The sequence below is a fragment of the Narcine bancroftii genome, chromosome 6 (genome assembly GCF_036971445.1).
Source record: "Narcine bancroftii isolate sNarBan1 chromosome 6, sNarBan1.hap1, whole genome shotgun sequence".
In the NCBI taxonomy this organism is placed as follows: Eukaryota; Metazoa; Chordata; class Chondrichthyes; order Torpediniformes; family Narcinidae; genus Narcine; species Narcine bancroftii.
In genome coordinates, this window is record NC_091474.1 from 207,181,656 (window position 1) to 207,194,335 (window position 12,680).

The 12,680-nt window shown below is 40.3% G+C and overlaps 1 protein-coding gene across 1 annotated transcript in view; it reads left to right on the forward strand.

The window, feature by feature from the left end:
• LOC138736996 (gamma-aminobutyric acid receptor subunit rho-2-like) overlaps positions 1–4,267 on the forward strand; it is a 57,718-nt gene extending 53,451 nt beyond the window's left edge. Inside the window, exon 9 of the mRNA XM_069887339.1 lies at positions 3,072–4,267. Coding sequence (XP_069743440.1) covers positions 3,072–3,383 — 312 coding nt within the window. The 3' untranslated portion in view covers positions 3,384–4,267. The remainder of the gene's footprint in view (positions 1–3,071) is intronic.
• The last annotated feature ends 8,413 nt before the right edge of the window (positions 4,268–12,680 follow it).

Here is a 12,680-nt window from a genome sequence, read left to right on the forward strand (position 1 = left end):
ATATTAGAGAACAAGCTCTCCAGGAAAAGAAGTAGTGATGGCAATTAGGGACGACGGGAGGTGTGTTGGCAAACCTGGGTGATGTGAGAAGTTTCAACGACATGCTCCACATAAGTGAAGTTCCTGAGAATGAATAATGTTCTCTCAGGAACAGAAAGGCAGTATGCGAAGAGGCAGTGTCTTACGAAAGTCACCTCTATCCTCAAAGACCCCCACCACCCAGGCCAAGACCCCTTAACTCTGTTACCATTGGCAAGGAGGTATCAGCCTCAGGACAAACACCCAGAGGCTCAAGGACATCTACCTCCCCTCTGCCATCTGAATGGACAATAAGCGACACACACTACCTCCCTTTCTCTTCTTTTGCACTAATTTATTTATTTTTAAATAAAATTTGTACTATATTTGCACTGAGACGCTGCCACAAAACAACAAATTTTATGCCAAGTTCATGACAATAAATCCTGATTCAGAAGAGGAAGACAGCATTGCTGTGGATGGTAGGGCCAGAACAAGGGAAATACTGGTGAGTTTGCTCATTCAATAAAGAATGGATGAGATTCCTGAAAGAATGTTGTCAAAGTCTTGAAGGAACATTCTTAAAACATTACCTCTTGAAGTTTGTGGAAGTAACAAGTTTAGTATGGCAACTAGAGAAGGAAGGCACTGGTTAAAAGGTTCCCAGTCTCCTTTCCTCCAGCTTCTCCCCCCGTCTCCTTTCCTCCAGCTTCCCCCTCCCTTCCCTTCCTTCCCCCATCAGTGAGCTATCTTTCTTAGCCCACTGCTTTCTTCCCATCACGTCTAAGCTTTTTTTTTCTCTTCTATCCTCCTGCCTGTAACCACTCTTACATGTTACCCAGTGCCTCTCACCCTCCCCCTCCTACCTCACCCCCTTTCCCACCTTTTTATTTCAGCATTTGCCTGATTTTTCTTATAATTGACGAAAGACTCAGCCTGAAATGTTGGTTACCCTTTATTTTCCTTGGATGCTGAAGTGGTTTTTCTCCAGCACGTTTGTATAGTGCCACATTCAGGTCTTTTGTTTTAATCTTCAGGCACAGAGCCAACTTTAACTAGACAGAATGCAAATACCTAAAGATGAGGGGACATTAGGTCAATGCTTGTAACTGATGCACACCAAAAAGAGGAGGAAGAGATGAAGAGTGAGAGTGGAGGGATGTGACTGGAAAAGTGATATTCACAGATGAGGGGTTTTGTGCAAGTTGATGATATCAGTGGAGTCCTCCCTTCAGAACACAAAGAGAACGCTGTGTGCAGTGAATGAATGTTTTCGGCTTTTGCTATTTGACTGCCTGCCATTGAGGGCAGTGGTCATGTTTACTTTAAAGAAAGACAGCGAGTAAAACAAGACAGCAAATTACAGCACCACTGAGAGACTTGGAAAACAGACAGACGACAGTGGAAGGATCTGAGGAGGTTACCACAGAGAGAAAGGCAGAGCATCAAGTGAATCAATGAGATGGCCCTAAAAGGAGAACAGCTCATTTGGACCAAATTAATGATGAAGTTTTATTTGGACTGTGATGTAGCATTTTTGGGCCAATGGAATTATTCAGTCTTTGATAACAAATGGTTTAGAGGAAGGGTCTTTAATTGCTTGGACAATGTGAGATAGCTGGTTCATCAGAGTGTCAGGATGACAGCTATGCCTGTGCAAGGATCCATGGAAAAGGAGAAAGTGAAGAGCTCAGCACAGACTGTTACAATGCATTAGACTATCTGAGTCTTGATGTCTACAGAATGTCCATTATTAGTAGAAATGCTGAATAGGTTGAAACAGATTGAGCAGAATGCCTTTAGAGAATGCTGTGTTGCAATGTGAAACCTACTGGAAGAACTGTAAAGGACCCATTAGCAAATTAACCCCAATACCGTATTGCGAAGAGAAGCTGAACGCAATCGTAGACTAAGTGTGAATTTTGAGATCAATGCAAAGTGAGAAGGCCAGAGAGGGATTTCAGTAGAGACTGCAAGAAAAAACAAAGGTTTCATGTCCACAGGAAGTCGAGATTCAGGGCAGAAGCAGAGATGAAGAACTTTAAGGAGCTGGAGTTGAAGGTGATGGCTGGGTTACTGAATGCTAGTTGCAAACTGAAAATAATGTGCATTGTAGTAATTAAAAAATATTATCAGTTTATGTTTCAACTGAGGTTTATAACGTCTTATACATAATGTATGGTTATGTTTACTAGAGTTAACAATTATAGAATAGAATGTAAAATATGTTACACTTGAATCTTATTTGGCAAAGTGACATGAGAAAGCTTATGATTGAGATGTTATCTTTAGAATATAAAGAATTTTGAGCTAATTTGGAAACTTCAAGTACATGTGATGTATGAATGGGTTTTACAATTTCTCCATTATATTTATCAGAAACATCTTGTTTTTCTACAAAACTATGATGATTGTCTATAATTAACCTTTCTTTCCAAGTCATTCTATGTGATGATGTTGAGGAATTAACTTGTTCCATGTGTAAGGATGCCCAGGCCATGGCTGTCTTAGTCCTGTTTATGCCTTTGAACAGATGTATAATTTTGGTAACTCTCCAAGCCTCTTGTCCAACTTCATTTTAGATGCAGTGCAAAAGATTACGATCAGAATTTTGGATGCTAGAGAGAAAAAAAATAGTAAAAATCTCCATATCTCTGGAATGTTATGTTGGACCTCATAAACAATTCTCCAATATTTGGGTGTGTGAGTTTAAGGTAGATGAGGTCACTTGGCTCCTGAAATTTGCTCTACCATTAATTAACATCATGGTGGATTTAACTGTAACTTCAACTCTACACTTCCAGTCACCCCAGTAATGTTTCACCCACTTGCTTCTCAAGAATATATCTAACTCTATTCTTCCGTAAAACAACTCAAAGGCATTATTCTACCATCCTTTGAGGAAAAGAATTCCAATGCCTCAAGGTCCTCTCTCAGAAAGAAAATCACGTATCATAATGATTATTGAATAAACAAGTCAGGTCATGAATATAATTCTGGAATTCCTGTTTTATCTTTTAGACATTGGAATTTTCTTTTCTCTTTTTTTCCAGTTCCCGTGTACATGTGGAATTACCAGCACAAAGGCCTTGATGTTAGGTGATACCTATAGTGAAGCTGATGCCAACAATCTGGCTGGATTTACTGGAACTCCAATAATAACTCAGGATAGAGTCAAACAGGATAGAATGGTGGTTCACTTATCCATTGATGGAAGATCCAATCTACAAAAGAAGAAACCCCTTAGGAAATTTGTTAGCAAGCGAATCATTAAAAATACCCACTCGATTGATAAATATTCCAGATTGGTGTTTCCAGCATCTTATATATTTTTCAACTTGGTGTATTGGTCTGCATATCTATAGGTACTACCTTGAATGAGCTTATTTCACCTTTAAAACCAACACTGTGCAATCATCATTTGTACAGTAAACGGAACACGTGCAAAGAAAATGAATGTGTGGAATATTATTGTATTTGTTAAAGAATTTGTTGAGTCTTACCTTGCTTTTGAAACTCTACCTTGATATCAACATACATCTAACAGCCTGAACATAAATATTTATTTTTCTGCAAAATAAAATCTGTTTAAACTTAATCTTCAGGGGGAATTGGGTTGCTCACTGATGACCTTTCAACTCTTGAACTTGGGATCAAGTTAACTAAGAATGATCTGATAGGAATTTTTCTATCTACTTGGTAGAATTGATCCCATGTGAAACGAGCTTTGGTAATCCTGTTCTATATGTGTTTTGGCCACTCAAACAGTTCCTAATTTGACATGAGTAAAATACGCAAGTCTGCAAACACCACGGTTGAAGTAAAAACACAGCGCGGGGGAAGCTCAGCTGGTCAAATGAAGATAAAGATACATAACCAACCTTTCAGGCTTGAGCCCATCGTCAAGACCTAATTTGAGATGGTTGGGAGACCTTGACGTGGCTGCAAGGGGAAATAGCAAAATGCCAGACATCTGCAACAACAGATGCTCTTCTGAGTGCGAAGGTGTGAGGACCATTATGGGATCACAGTGGACACTAGTGTGTGTTTGATATTGCTCTGGTAATAGAGGCATTCAAAATGAATGATAATGCAAACAGAGTGGAAAGATGAATTTAATCCACTGGAATCCCGTGATGTATTTTCAAGACTGGAGTGAATGAAATGATGTAATAATTAACAGTAATTTTTGAATTTTTAATATTATCATTAAATTCTGTCAACTGAGTGGTGTTTCAGCTATTGGGAATGGACCCTGTAAAACTACATCAAAATATATTTGTCATTGCAAATACCTTTCATATAAATAAAAATTTAACAAATTAGAGAAATGAAAATGAATTATAATTACATATTTTGTGTTTAATAATAAAACAATGTTTCTTCTTCAACCTCCTGTGTCACATTTAAATTAAGTATGCACAAATTAGACAAGTTTTCAAAATTATTCCAGTCATTATATTTAACCATTTGCCACACATTCCAACATAAAAATATTTTTAAAAAATGAGATTATGTCTTTAATGAAAAATTTCCCAAGATTTTTATTTAAATAAACAAGATCAGATGTTTTGTGAGAGGTATCCAATTTTTGAGACCCACTGACTCGCTTCCACCCAGCTTTGGTGAATTCTGAGATGACCAATGCAACCAATGTAGAACTGCAGCTTCTTCAGCAGATGGTGCAGGGCATGGCCTGAAAGTACAAGTGAGTAAGTGGCTGGTGAAGTGGTATGCTCCTTCTGCAATTTATACTGGGCTTCTGTGTGCTCCCAGTTCTCAAAACCATCCCAAATGCTGGCCCTTCGCTTTGACTGGTCATGGGCAAGGGATTCCCAAGAATCAATGTGACTTTGTCCTCTGGTAATCTTTTTCCATGACAGAGTTTGGAATAGAGTCTCCTTCAATACTTTGGTCTTGGAAAAACAAATAACAGTCTGCTTAACAAAGCCAAATGAGTGCTATTAGAGAATGGTGACAGATCATTGCAGCACTCTACAGGCCATGATGTTGTGCTGACCTATGTAAACTTGCTCCACAATTAAATATTCATCATAGGAATACCTTATTCTTACCAGCATTGAATTTCCAACCCAGCCCAAATAGCAAGTACATGGAAGCTATCAAATCTCGAGGTTTGCATTTTCTCCACCAACCTGATGTGTGTGAGACCTGCAATGTATCTTCTTTAAATTTTTTTTTCAAAATTTATACATAGTAACATTTTAAATATGCAATATATTAAACTTTTTCCTCACAAACACAACAAACAAAAACAGAACACTCCCTCCCCCCCCCCCCTCCCTTTCCATTCACACAGATCTGTTCACTGACAGAGCTTACAGATATTTTAAGTATATAGAGTACAGTTGGGGAAACTGTTTTTGTATAATAGTTACTTTTGTATGCTTTTTTTTCCTGTTTATTACTTTATCTGGGCCCCTATGTGGTCTAGGTATGGCTGCCAGACCTTTACAGAAGTGTCATATTTATTCTTTAAGTTATATGTGATTTTTTTTTCCATAGGTTTACAGCTGTTTATTTCTGCAGTCCATCCTGCTATAAGTAGAGGGGAGTCAGACTTCCAAGTGATCGTGATACATTTTTTGCTACTGCCAGTGCTAGTTTTATACATGAGATTTGATAGTCAATTTCCATGAAATTACCTGGTAGATATAGCTCCGGGTCGCCCATGAAGGCCGCTCCTGTTATCCTGCTTCATTTTACTGTGATGTCTTCCCAAAATGGTCTCACTTTCATACATGACCACATGGCATGTAGAAAAAGTTACAATGTAAATGGATTGAAAATAATTGCAGATTTGAAGTATTCTTAACCATATAACCATATAACCACTTACAGCACAGAACAGGCCAGTTCGGCCCTACTAGTCCATGCCATAGCAAATCCCCACCCTCCTAGTCCCACTGACCAGCACCCGGTCCATACCCCTCTAGTCCCCTCCTATCCATGTAACGATCCAGTCTTTCCTTAAATGTAACCAATGATCCCGCCTCGACCACGTCTGGCGGAAGCTCATTCCACATCCCCACCACCCTCTGCGTAAAGAAATTTCCCCTCATGTTCCCCTTATAATTTTCCCCCTTCAATCTTAAACCATGTCCTCTAGTTTGAATCTCCCCCTTTCTTAATTGAAAAAGCCTATCCACATTTACTCTGTCTGTCCCTTTTAAAATCTTAAACACGTCTATCAAGTCCCCTCTCAATCTTCTATGCTCCAGAGAAAAAAAGCCCCAGTCTGCACAACCTTTCCCTGTAACTCAGACCCTGAAATCCTGTCAACATTCTCGTGAACCTTCTCTGCACTCTCTCTTTATTTTGTTTGTAAATAAAATTTAAATCCTTTCACTATAGACTCTAACTCTAGACCAGTGGTTTTCAAGCTCCCTCCCAAAAAAGACCTCATATTCACCTTAAGCAATCCCTATGCTATAAGCATTCTGTGATTGGTAAGGGTTTGCTTGAAGTAGTATGTGAGTGGAAAGGGAAGGATGAGAATCACTGCTCTAGACCCAATTGTTACTGAAATATTTTGCTTGAGAAAAATTGTCATTGGCCCATTTCCTTTCACATACAAGTCAATTAGGTACGATTAAAACAGTGGTTTTAGACCTTGCCCCCACTGCCCTACCCGAACCCCACCAGACACCTGGTCTCAGTAACTTTGTCAGTCTGAAGAGACCTGGATTGTAGCACTGTGGCCTGAGTTGTAGCGATGCTACTAACACAACATTGAAGAAGTCCTCTGAAACATGTCGGAAAGCATTGCTAGCTGTCAAAGGTGTGAGGGCTTGTAACAATGTCTGATATTTAAAGACATGAATTACACTGGACAACAAATGTTTTCAAAAGGTTTGCTTCCTGACAAAAATCCTGAGGATTATGATGGACACATTCAAGATGAACATAAAGATAATTTCAGATTTGCTGCATCGTGTAAGAAGTTGGAGAAACATTATATTAACTTTTATTGAATTTAGCATGTATAAGCACATAATGATGCTAGCACATTGTGTAAGTTCAAATGACCTAGAAATATTTTGCCATTGATTTTTTTTTGTACTCAGCATCTGATGCCTCTTGTGTCAGTGTCCAACAATAGTCAGCCAGCATTGATGGATTCCAGTTGCCCTGATCCCGCTTTTCCATGGTCGCAATGTCCTGGTGAAACGTTTCACCATGTTCATCTCTGACTGTACCAAGATCAGCAGAGACGAAGTCCAAGTGCAAATGCAGAAAATGAATTTTCAATGACATGTTGTGAGCTTAATTTTAACATTTAAAAGGAATTTAGACAGGTATGGGAGAGGTATGGAAAGCTATGGACTGAGTGCAGGTTAGTGGGACGAGGCAAAAAAAATGGTTCAGCACAGACTAGAAGGGGTGAAGAGGCCTGTTTCTGTCCAGTAGTACTCTGTGGTTTTATGTTGCACTTCATCGATTTGTATGTTTGAAGTATGTTAAAAAATATGATAGGAAATCACTGAAATAGGTTATATCTAAAAATGGTACATGATAAGAAAATTTTAAGGTGGTCAGCAGCCCAAAATCCATAAAATACACCCAAAAATGTTCAGGAAGCAAAATCTTTGTTGACCAGTGTTATTAAAAATGTGGTAAATACCAGTAATTACATTTTATTTTCAAAAATAATAAATAAAATTAGCTTAAAAGGCCATGAATAATTAAAAGCATTAAATTAACTTGCCCCTTTCATATCCAGAACCCTATAAACTTCATTGAAATCAATGGAATGTTAATCCTCTGCAGATCTAATCTGATGCAGGATGTAAGAGCGAAATCCACAGTGTAAATGTACAAGATTTTGAAAGGTGAACTCTTATACTTTCAGTCAATTTTTTCTATCTCAGTCAGCTTCCTCTCTATCTCTCAGTCCCATCTTTTCTTCTCTTCTTGAGTTCACGTTGAATTTAATATTCAGACTGACATTTTCCAGACTAGATACTGCACAGCCACTTTAATGATTCTTCAGCATTTTGAACATGGAATCAGCAAACAGTTATTTGCCCCTATTCACGCAGAACCCAGAAGTATAGAATACAAGAATACTGAAAACAGAACAGGAGCTGGAGTAGGCCACTCTTCCCCTTGAACCTGCCCTGAAATTTAATATGTTCTTGGCTGATCCATGCTGCCCTCAAGGCCCCTTTTGCACCTGTTCCTCAGTAGCCTTAATTCTTCAATCTTGCAAATATGTAGTAATCTCCACAATACATCTATCTAATGGCTTCACCATCCTTGGGGTGGAAAATTGCTGAGATTCCCTACCCTTTCGGGGGGGGGGGGGTGTGAAGACCTTCCTACTCACTTCAGTTCAAATGACTGCACGATATATTGTAGCTCTAACCCTTTGTGATGCTTCCACCAGCAGTGGCGGATTAATCATTAGGCTGAAGCCTCGGGGCCTGGAAGATTAGGGGGCTGTTATGGGCCCAGAGGACCCCAAAACCCAGCAGCAATAGAAATTCACCAAGGCAAATTGTTACATAAACAAAAGTGCTTTTAATTATCTTTAAACATGAAAACAGGATCAAACTTTAGCTTATTACTATTAACTTAACCCCCTTCTAATTCTAAGCGCACGTTTATTTAATGTGTGTATAAGTTCAGAAAAGTTATTTAATTCACAGTCCAATCTCACGTCTCACTCCTCTAAGTTCACCAGTATCAGGCAATTCTTATATTGTGCACAGAATTTAACATTTATGAATTTTACTAGGCTTTGGTGCTTGAAAGATAAATGGTTATTTATCAGCAAGGTTCTTGTTAGTTTTCAGAGAGAGATTTGTTGCTCGTTGGACACAAACCGATTCCTTCTGATCAGCCACATCAGTGTATTGCCAAAGAAACTTGCCCCATTAGGGTTTTCCAGATGATAAGCTCTTTCTTTCAGGTCACCACAGAGTTCCTTTTCTGATTCCCTTATCTCAGGTGAAACATTATACAGCCAGCCATCTCCTCTTGTATGGACCACAAGGGCTTTGACCAGGCTGAATTAAGAACTCACAACCTGTCTTCAAAATGGGGTTTTTCCACAAGCTTGCCAGCTTGCCATATTCCAGTCCCAGCTGCTGCTGTTTCTCTCTCTCTCCTCCCCCCCCCCCACTCCCTGAACTGTCTGGCTTGAAAAGAGCTCTGGGATTTTAAATTAGATCTATGTTGTGAAGTCTTTGTGACCTAACTAAAAACCCCACAATTTATCTCCTTTAAAACATATCTATATGCAGCATAAAATATAGCATAATCTGTCATAGAGCCCATCACAACCACTGGTATACCAGTTAACCACTTGTCAATATGGGCTTGCGTTAGTCCTGGGTCCACCCGTCAATCAAGGCTTGCAGAAGTACTGCATTCACCTGTTAATCAGCAGTGAGGTTTTAGTTCCATCTATCAATTTGGGATCCTTAACAGAGGGAAATAAAACTATCCTGCACGTATGTGTGAACAAAATCTAGCACCCAAGAAACTGTAAGTCAGTTAATGTGCAGGGAAGTAGTTTTCACACAGAGTCGCGGATGGAGTCTGGAAGAGGCAGATGGGAAGTGATGGAAACGGACACCAAAGCAATATTCAAGAGACTTCATAGTATGCAGGTCATTGTGAGATAAGGATTGTGTGCAGGCAGGGTAGATTTTGTTTAATTTGGTATCATGGTCATCAGAAACATCTGTTAACAAGGAGTGCTTGGTTGCTCCAAGTGTGCAGTGTAGTGGGTTTAAAGGAAAGAAACGTACCTTGTCTTATATGTGCTGTGATCAATTCATTCCCAAGTCCTCTGCCCCGTCATTAAAATCCCATCGGCAATAAGCAAAAATACAAATCCAAACCCCAGAGAGTGGTGAGGATCCAACATTGACAGATCAATGAGCCGGGAGGTGGGTAGAGTAGGGTCGTGGGGTCACTTCTTTCTGCATTAGTGAGATGACATGGAAACCCCACTGTCTGGAAATCCTCAGGGAAAAAAGATTACAATGCTATTGAGAGAAATCAAATGAAGTAAAAAAAATAATAGCATAGCTTGAAATCAGTGACGGTATTCCGAAGCTTGACATGGAATAGGTGACCTGCACTTTTACTGGCCGCTCTGTGGTCTGGCCAGGTTTTTGGCAGGAGTTAGTTTTGTTCAAACACCAGCGACTGCTGCGGCATTATGGGCACTGAACAACCTTGGGAGAAACCTCCACTTCTGCTGAATGCTGCGGCAGGGCAGCCGAGATAAATGCTCTGTCTGGAATCGGCAGAGAGCACTCAGCCTCAGCGAGTCTGGTCACACGCGAGAGTGCAGAGGGAGCGGACTGTTCAAACCAAAAGACCCAGTCCCTTCCTTTTGAGGAAGGGAGTGCCAGGATCCAGGACTAGCATAGACGAATGAGACAGCAAACTCTTCAAATGAGCCGGAAAGGAGATCTAGGTGATTTGGGCTAACAGAACCTGAATTTAAACAGTATGCCAAATCGCCAAGGTTATTCAGAATCAGAATTTATTATCATGAACAAGTCACAAAATTTGTTGTTTTGCAGCAGCGTCGTAATAGTGTAAACATTGAGATAAACCACCTAACAAAATAATTAAAAATACTGCACAAAGAGTCAAAATAAGGCAGTATCTTGGTTCATTGATTATTCAAGAATCTGATGGCAGAGGGGAAGAAGCTGCCCTCGTGCAACTGAGTGCTCGTCTCCTGTACCTTTTTCCCAATGGTAGCAAAGCGAAGAGGGCGAGGCCTGTGTGGTGGGAGTCCCTGAGGTAGTCCGCCGGTCTCAATGCTACCTGTCAATCAATGCTCGCCTTTGTACATGAGTGCAAGTGTGAGGCCTGTCTCCTGCAGCAGAGCTCGGCTCATGAAACGTCGTGGGAGGTTTACATTTAAAAAAAAAGACTCTCCCTTCTCCTGCGTTATTTTATATCGAGACAGGGGTTTTTTTTAGGACTGGTATTATCTATCCTTTTGTAACTAACAGAATTTTCAAATTATTTGGGGCTAGCAGACAGCTTCTGTAAGGTAAAGTTTTGTTTGATTTTAATGAAGTTTTTCCTCCCCTCCTCCAACCAAACACCAACTGGTGTATTCCCAGCACATATGTGAGGGCATCATGCCAAAGGCTTATAAATGGAACAATTTCACTTTATTCAATGAAGGGTGGAGGCCATGGGGCAGGCAGGAAAGGTCAGGGGGAGCCTTACTAAAGCTCAGCCTAGGCTCAGGTGGTAGTTAACCTGCCACTACCCACCAGTGAAAAGAGGAGGTTTGTCTTTTTTGGTAAGGCCATCAAAAACCAATGGCCACTCATTGTCAATAAAGTAACTTTTTATTGAACTGGGAACTCTACACAAAAGGTAGGGTCTGGTGTTCTCTTCTTGCATTAAATTTTATCAGTGTAAGCGCAATGTCCAAATCTCCGGTCATGTATAAATTATGTAGTATAGGTTTGCACTTATCCCACATGGGATGTATCAGTGTGCAGCATAAAGCCAAGTCTTGATATTTTAATCTACTGTACTTGTATAATATAAAAAGGGCATGGTAGTATAGTAATAATCTTATAGAGTGTTAAACATTTTCTGACATTATCAACCTTTTTGTAAACAGCAGCCTGCAATCATGTAGTCCACTTTATTTCATTATCTGGCATATTAGAACTTCAGCATTATTTGCAAGGCTGGCATTTAATTGTCCATCTTAATGGTTGTTGAACTGTGTAGTTTGCTAAATAATTTCATAGGACAACAGAGAGCCCACTATATTGGTTGTTCAGGAGTCACATGGGTAGAGATGGTAGATTTCCTTCCCTGAAGAACAGTAGTGAATGAGAAGGCTTTGACGCGTAATCTGGTAGATGTAAGGTTACCATTATTAATGACTACCAAAAAAATCTGCAAGTGCTGGAAGTCTGAAGCAAAAATAAAGATTAACGGTCAGTACTTTGGGTTTGTAACCCTCTGTCAGACTGGGAAAGAGATGCAAGTTAGTATTCAGGTCTCTGGCATGATCTGGTTCTGTGGGTAAGAAGGGAAGGGAGGAGAAGAGGAAAGTTGCAGTGATAAGGGATTCCATAGTTAGGGGGACAGATAAGAGCTTCTTTGGAGGAGATCGACTATCCCAGATGGTATGTTGCCTCCCTGGTGTCAGGGTCCAAGATATCTCAGATCGTGTTCACAGCATTCTCAGGAGAGAGGGTAATCAGCCAGATGTTGTGATCCATGTAGGGACCAATGATGTGGGAAGGAAGGGTGAGATGCTCCTGCAAGGAAAGTTCAGGGAATTAGGCACTAGGTTGAAGGATAGGACCTCCAGGGTAGTGATCTCAGGGTTGCTACCCATGCCCCGTGCTAGTGAAGTTAGAAATAGGAGGATAATGCAGCTTAACACATGGCTGAAGACATGGTGCAGGAGGGAGGGCTTCAGGTTTCTGGATCATTGGATTCCCTTACAGGGAAGGTGAGACCTGTTCTGACAGGATGGTTTGCATCTGAACTGGAAGGGAACTAAACCTTGCGGGCAGGTCTGCTAGTGCTGCTCCAGTGGGTTTAAACTAGATTTGCAGGGGAGGGGAACCAGAGTGCCTGACCAGATAGAGGAGTGGAGGAGAGAAAAGATGATGTTAAAATTGTATGCA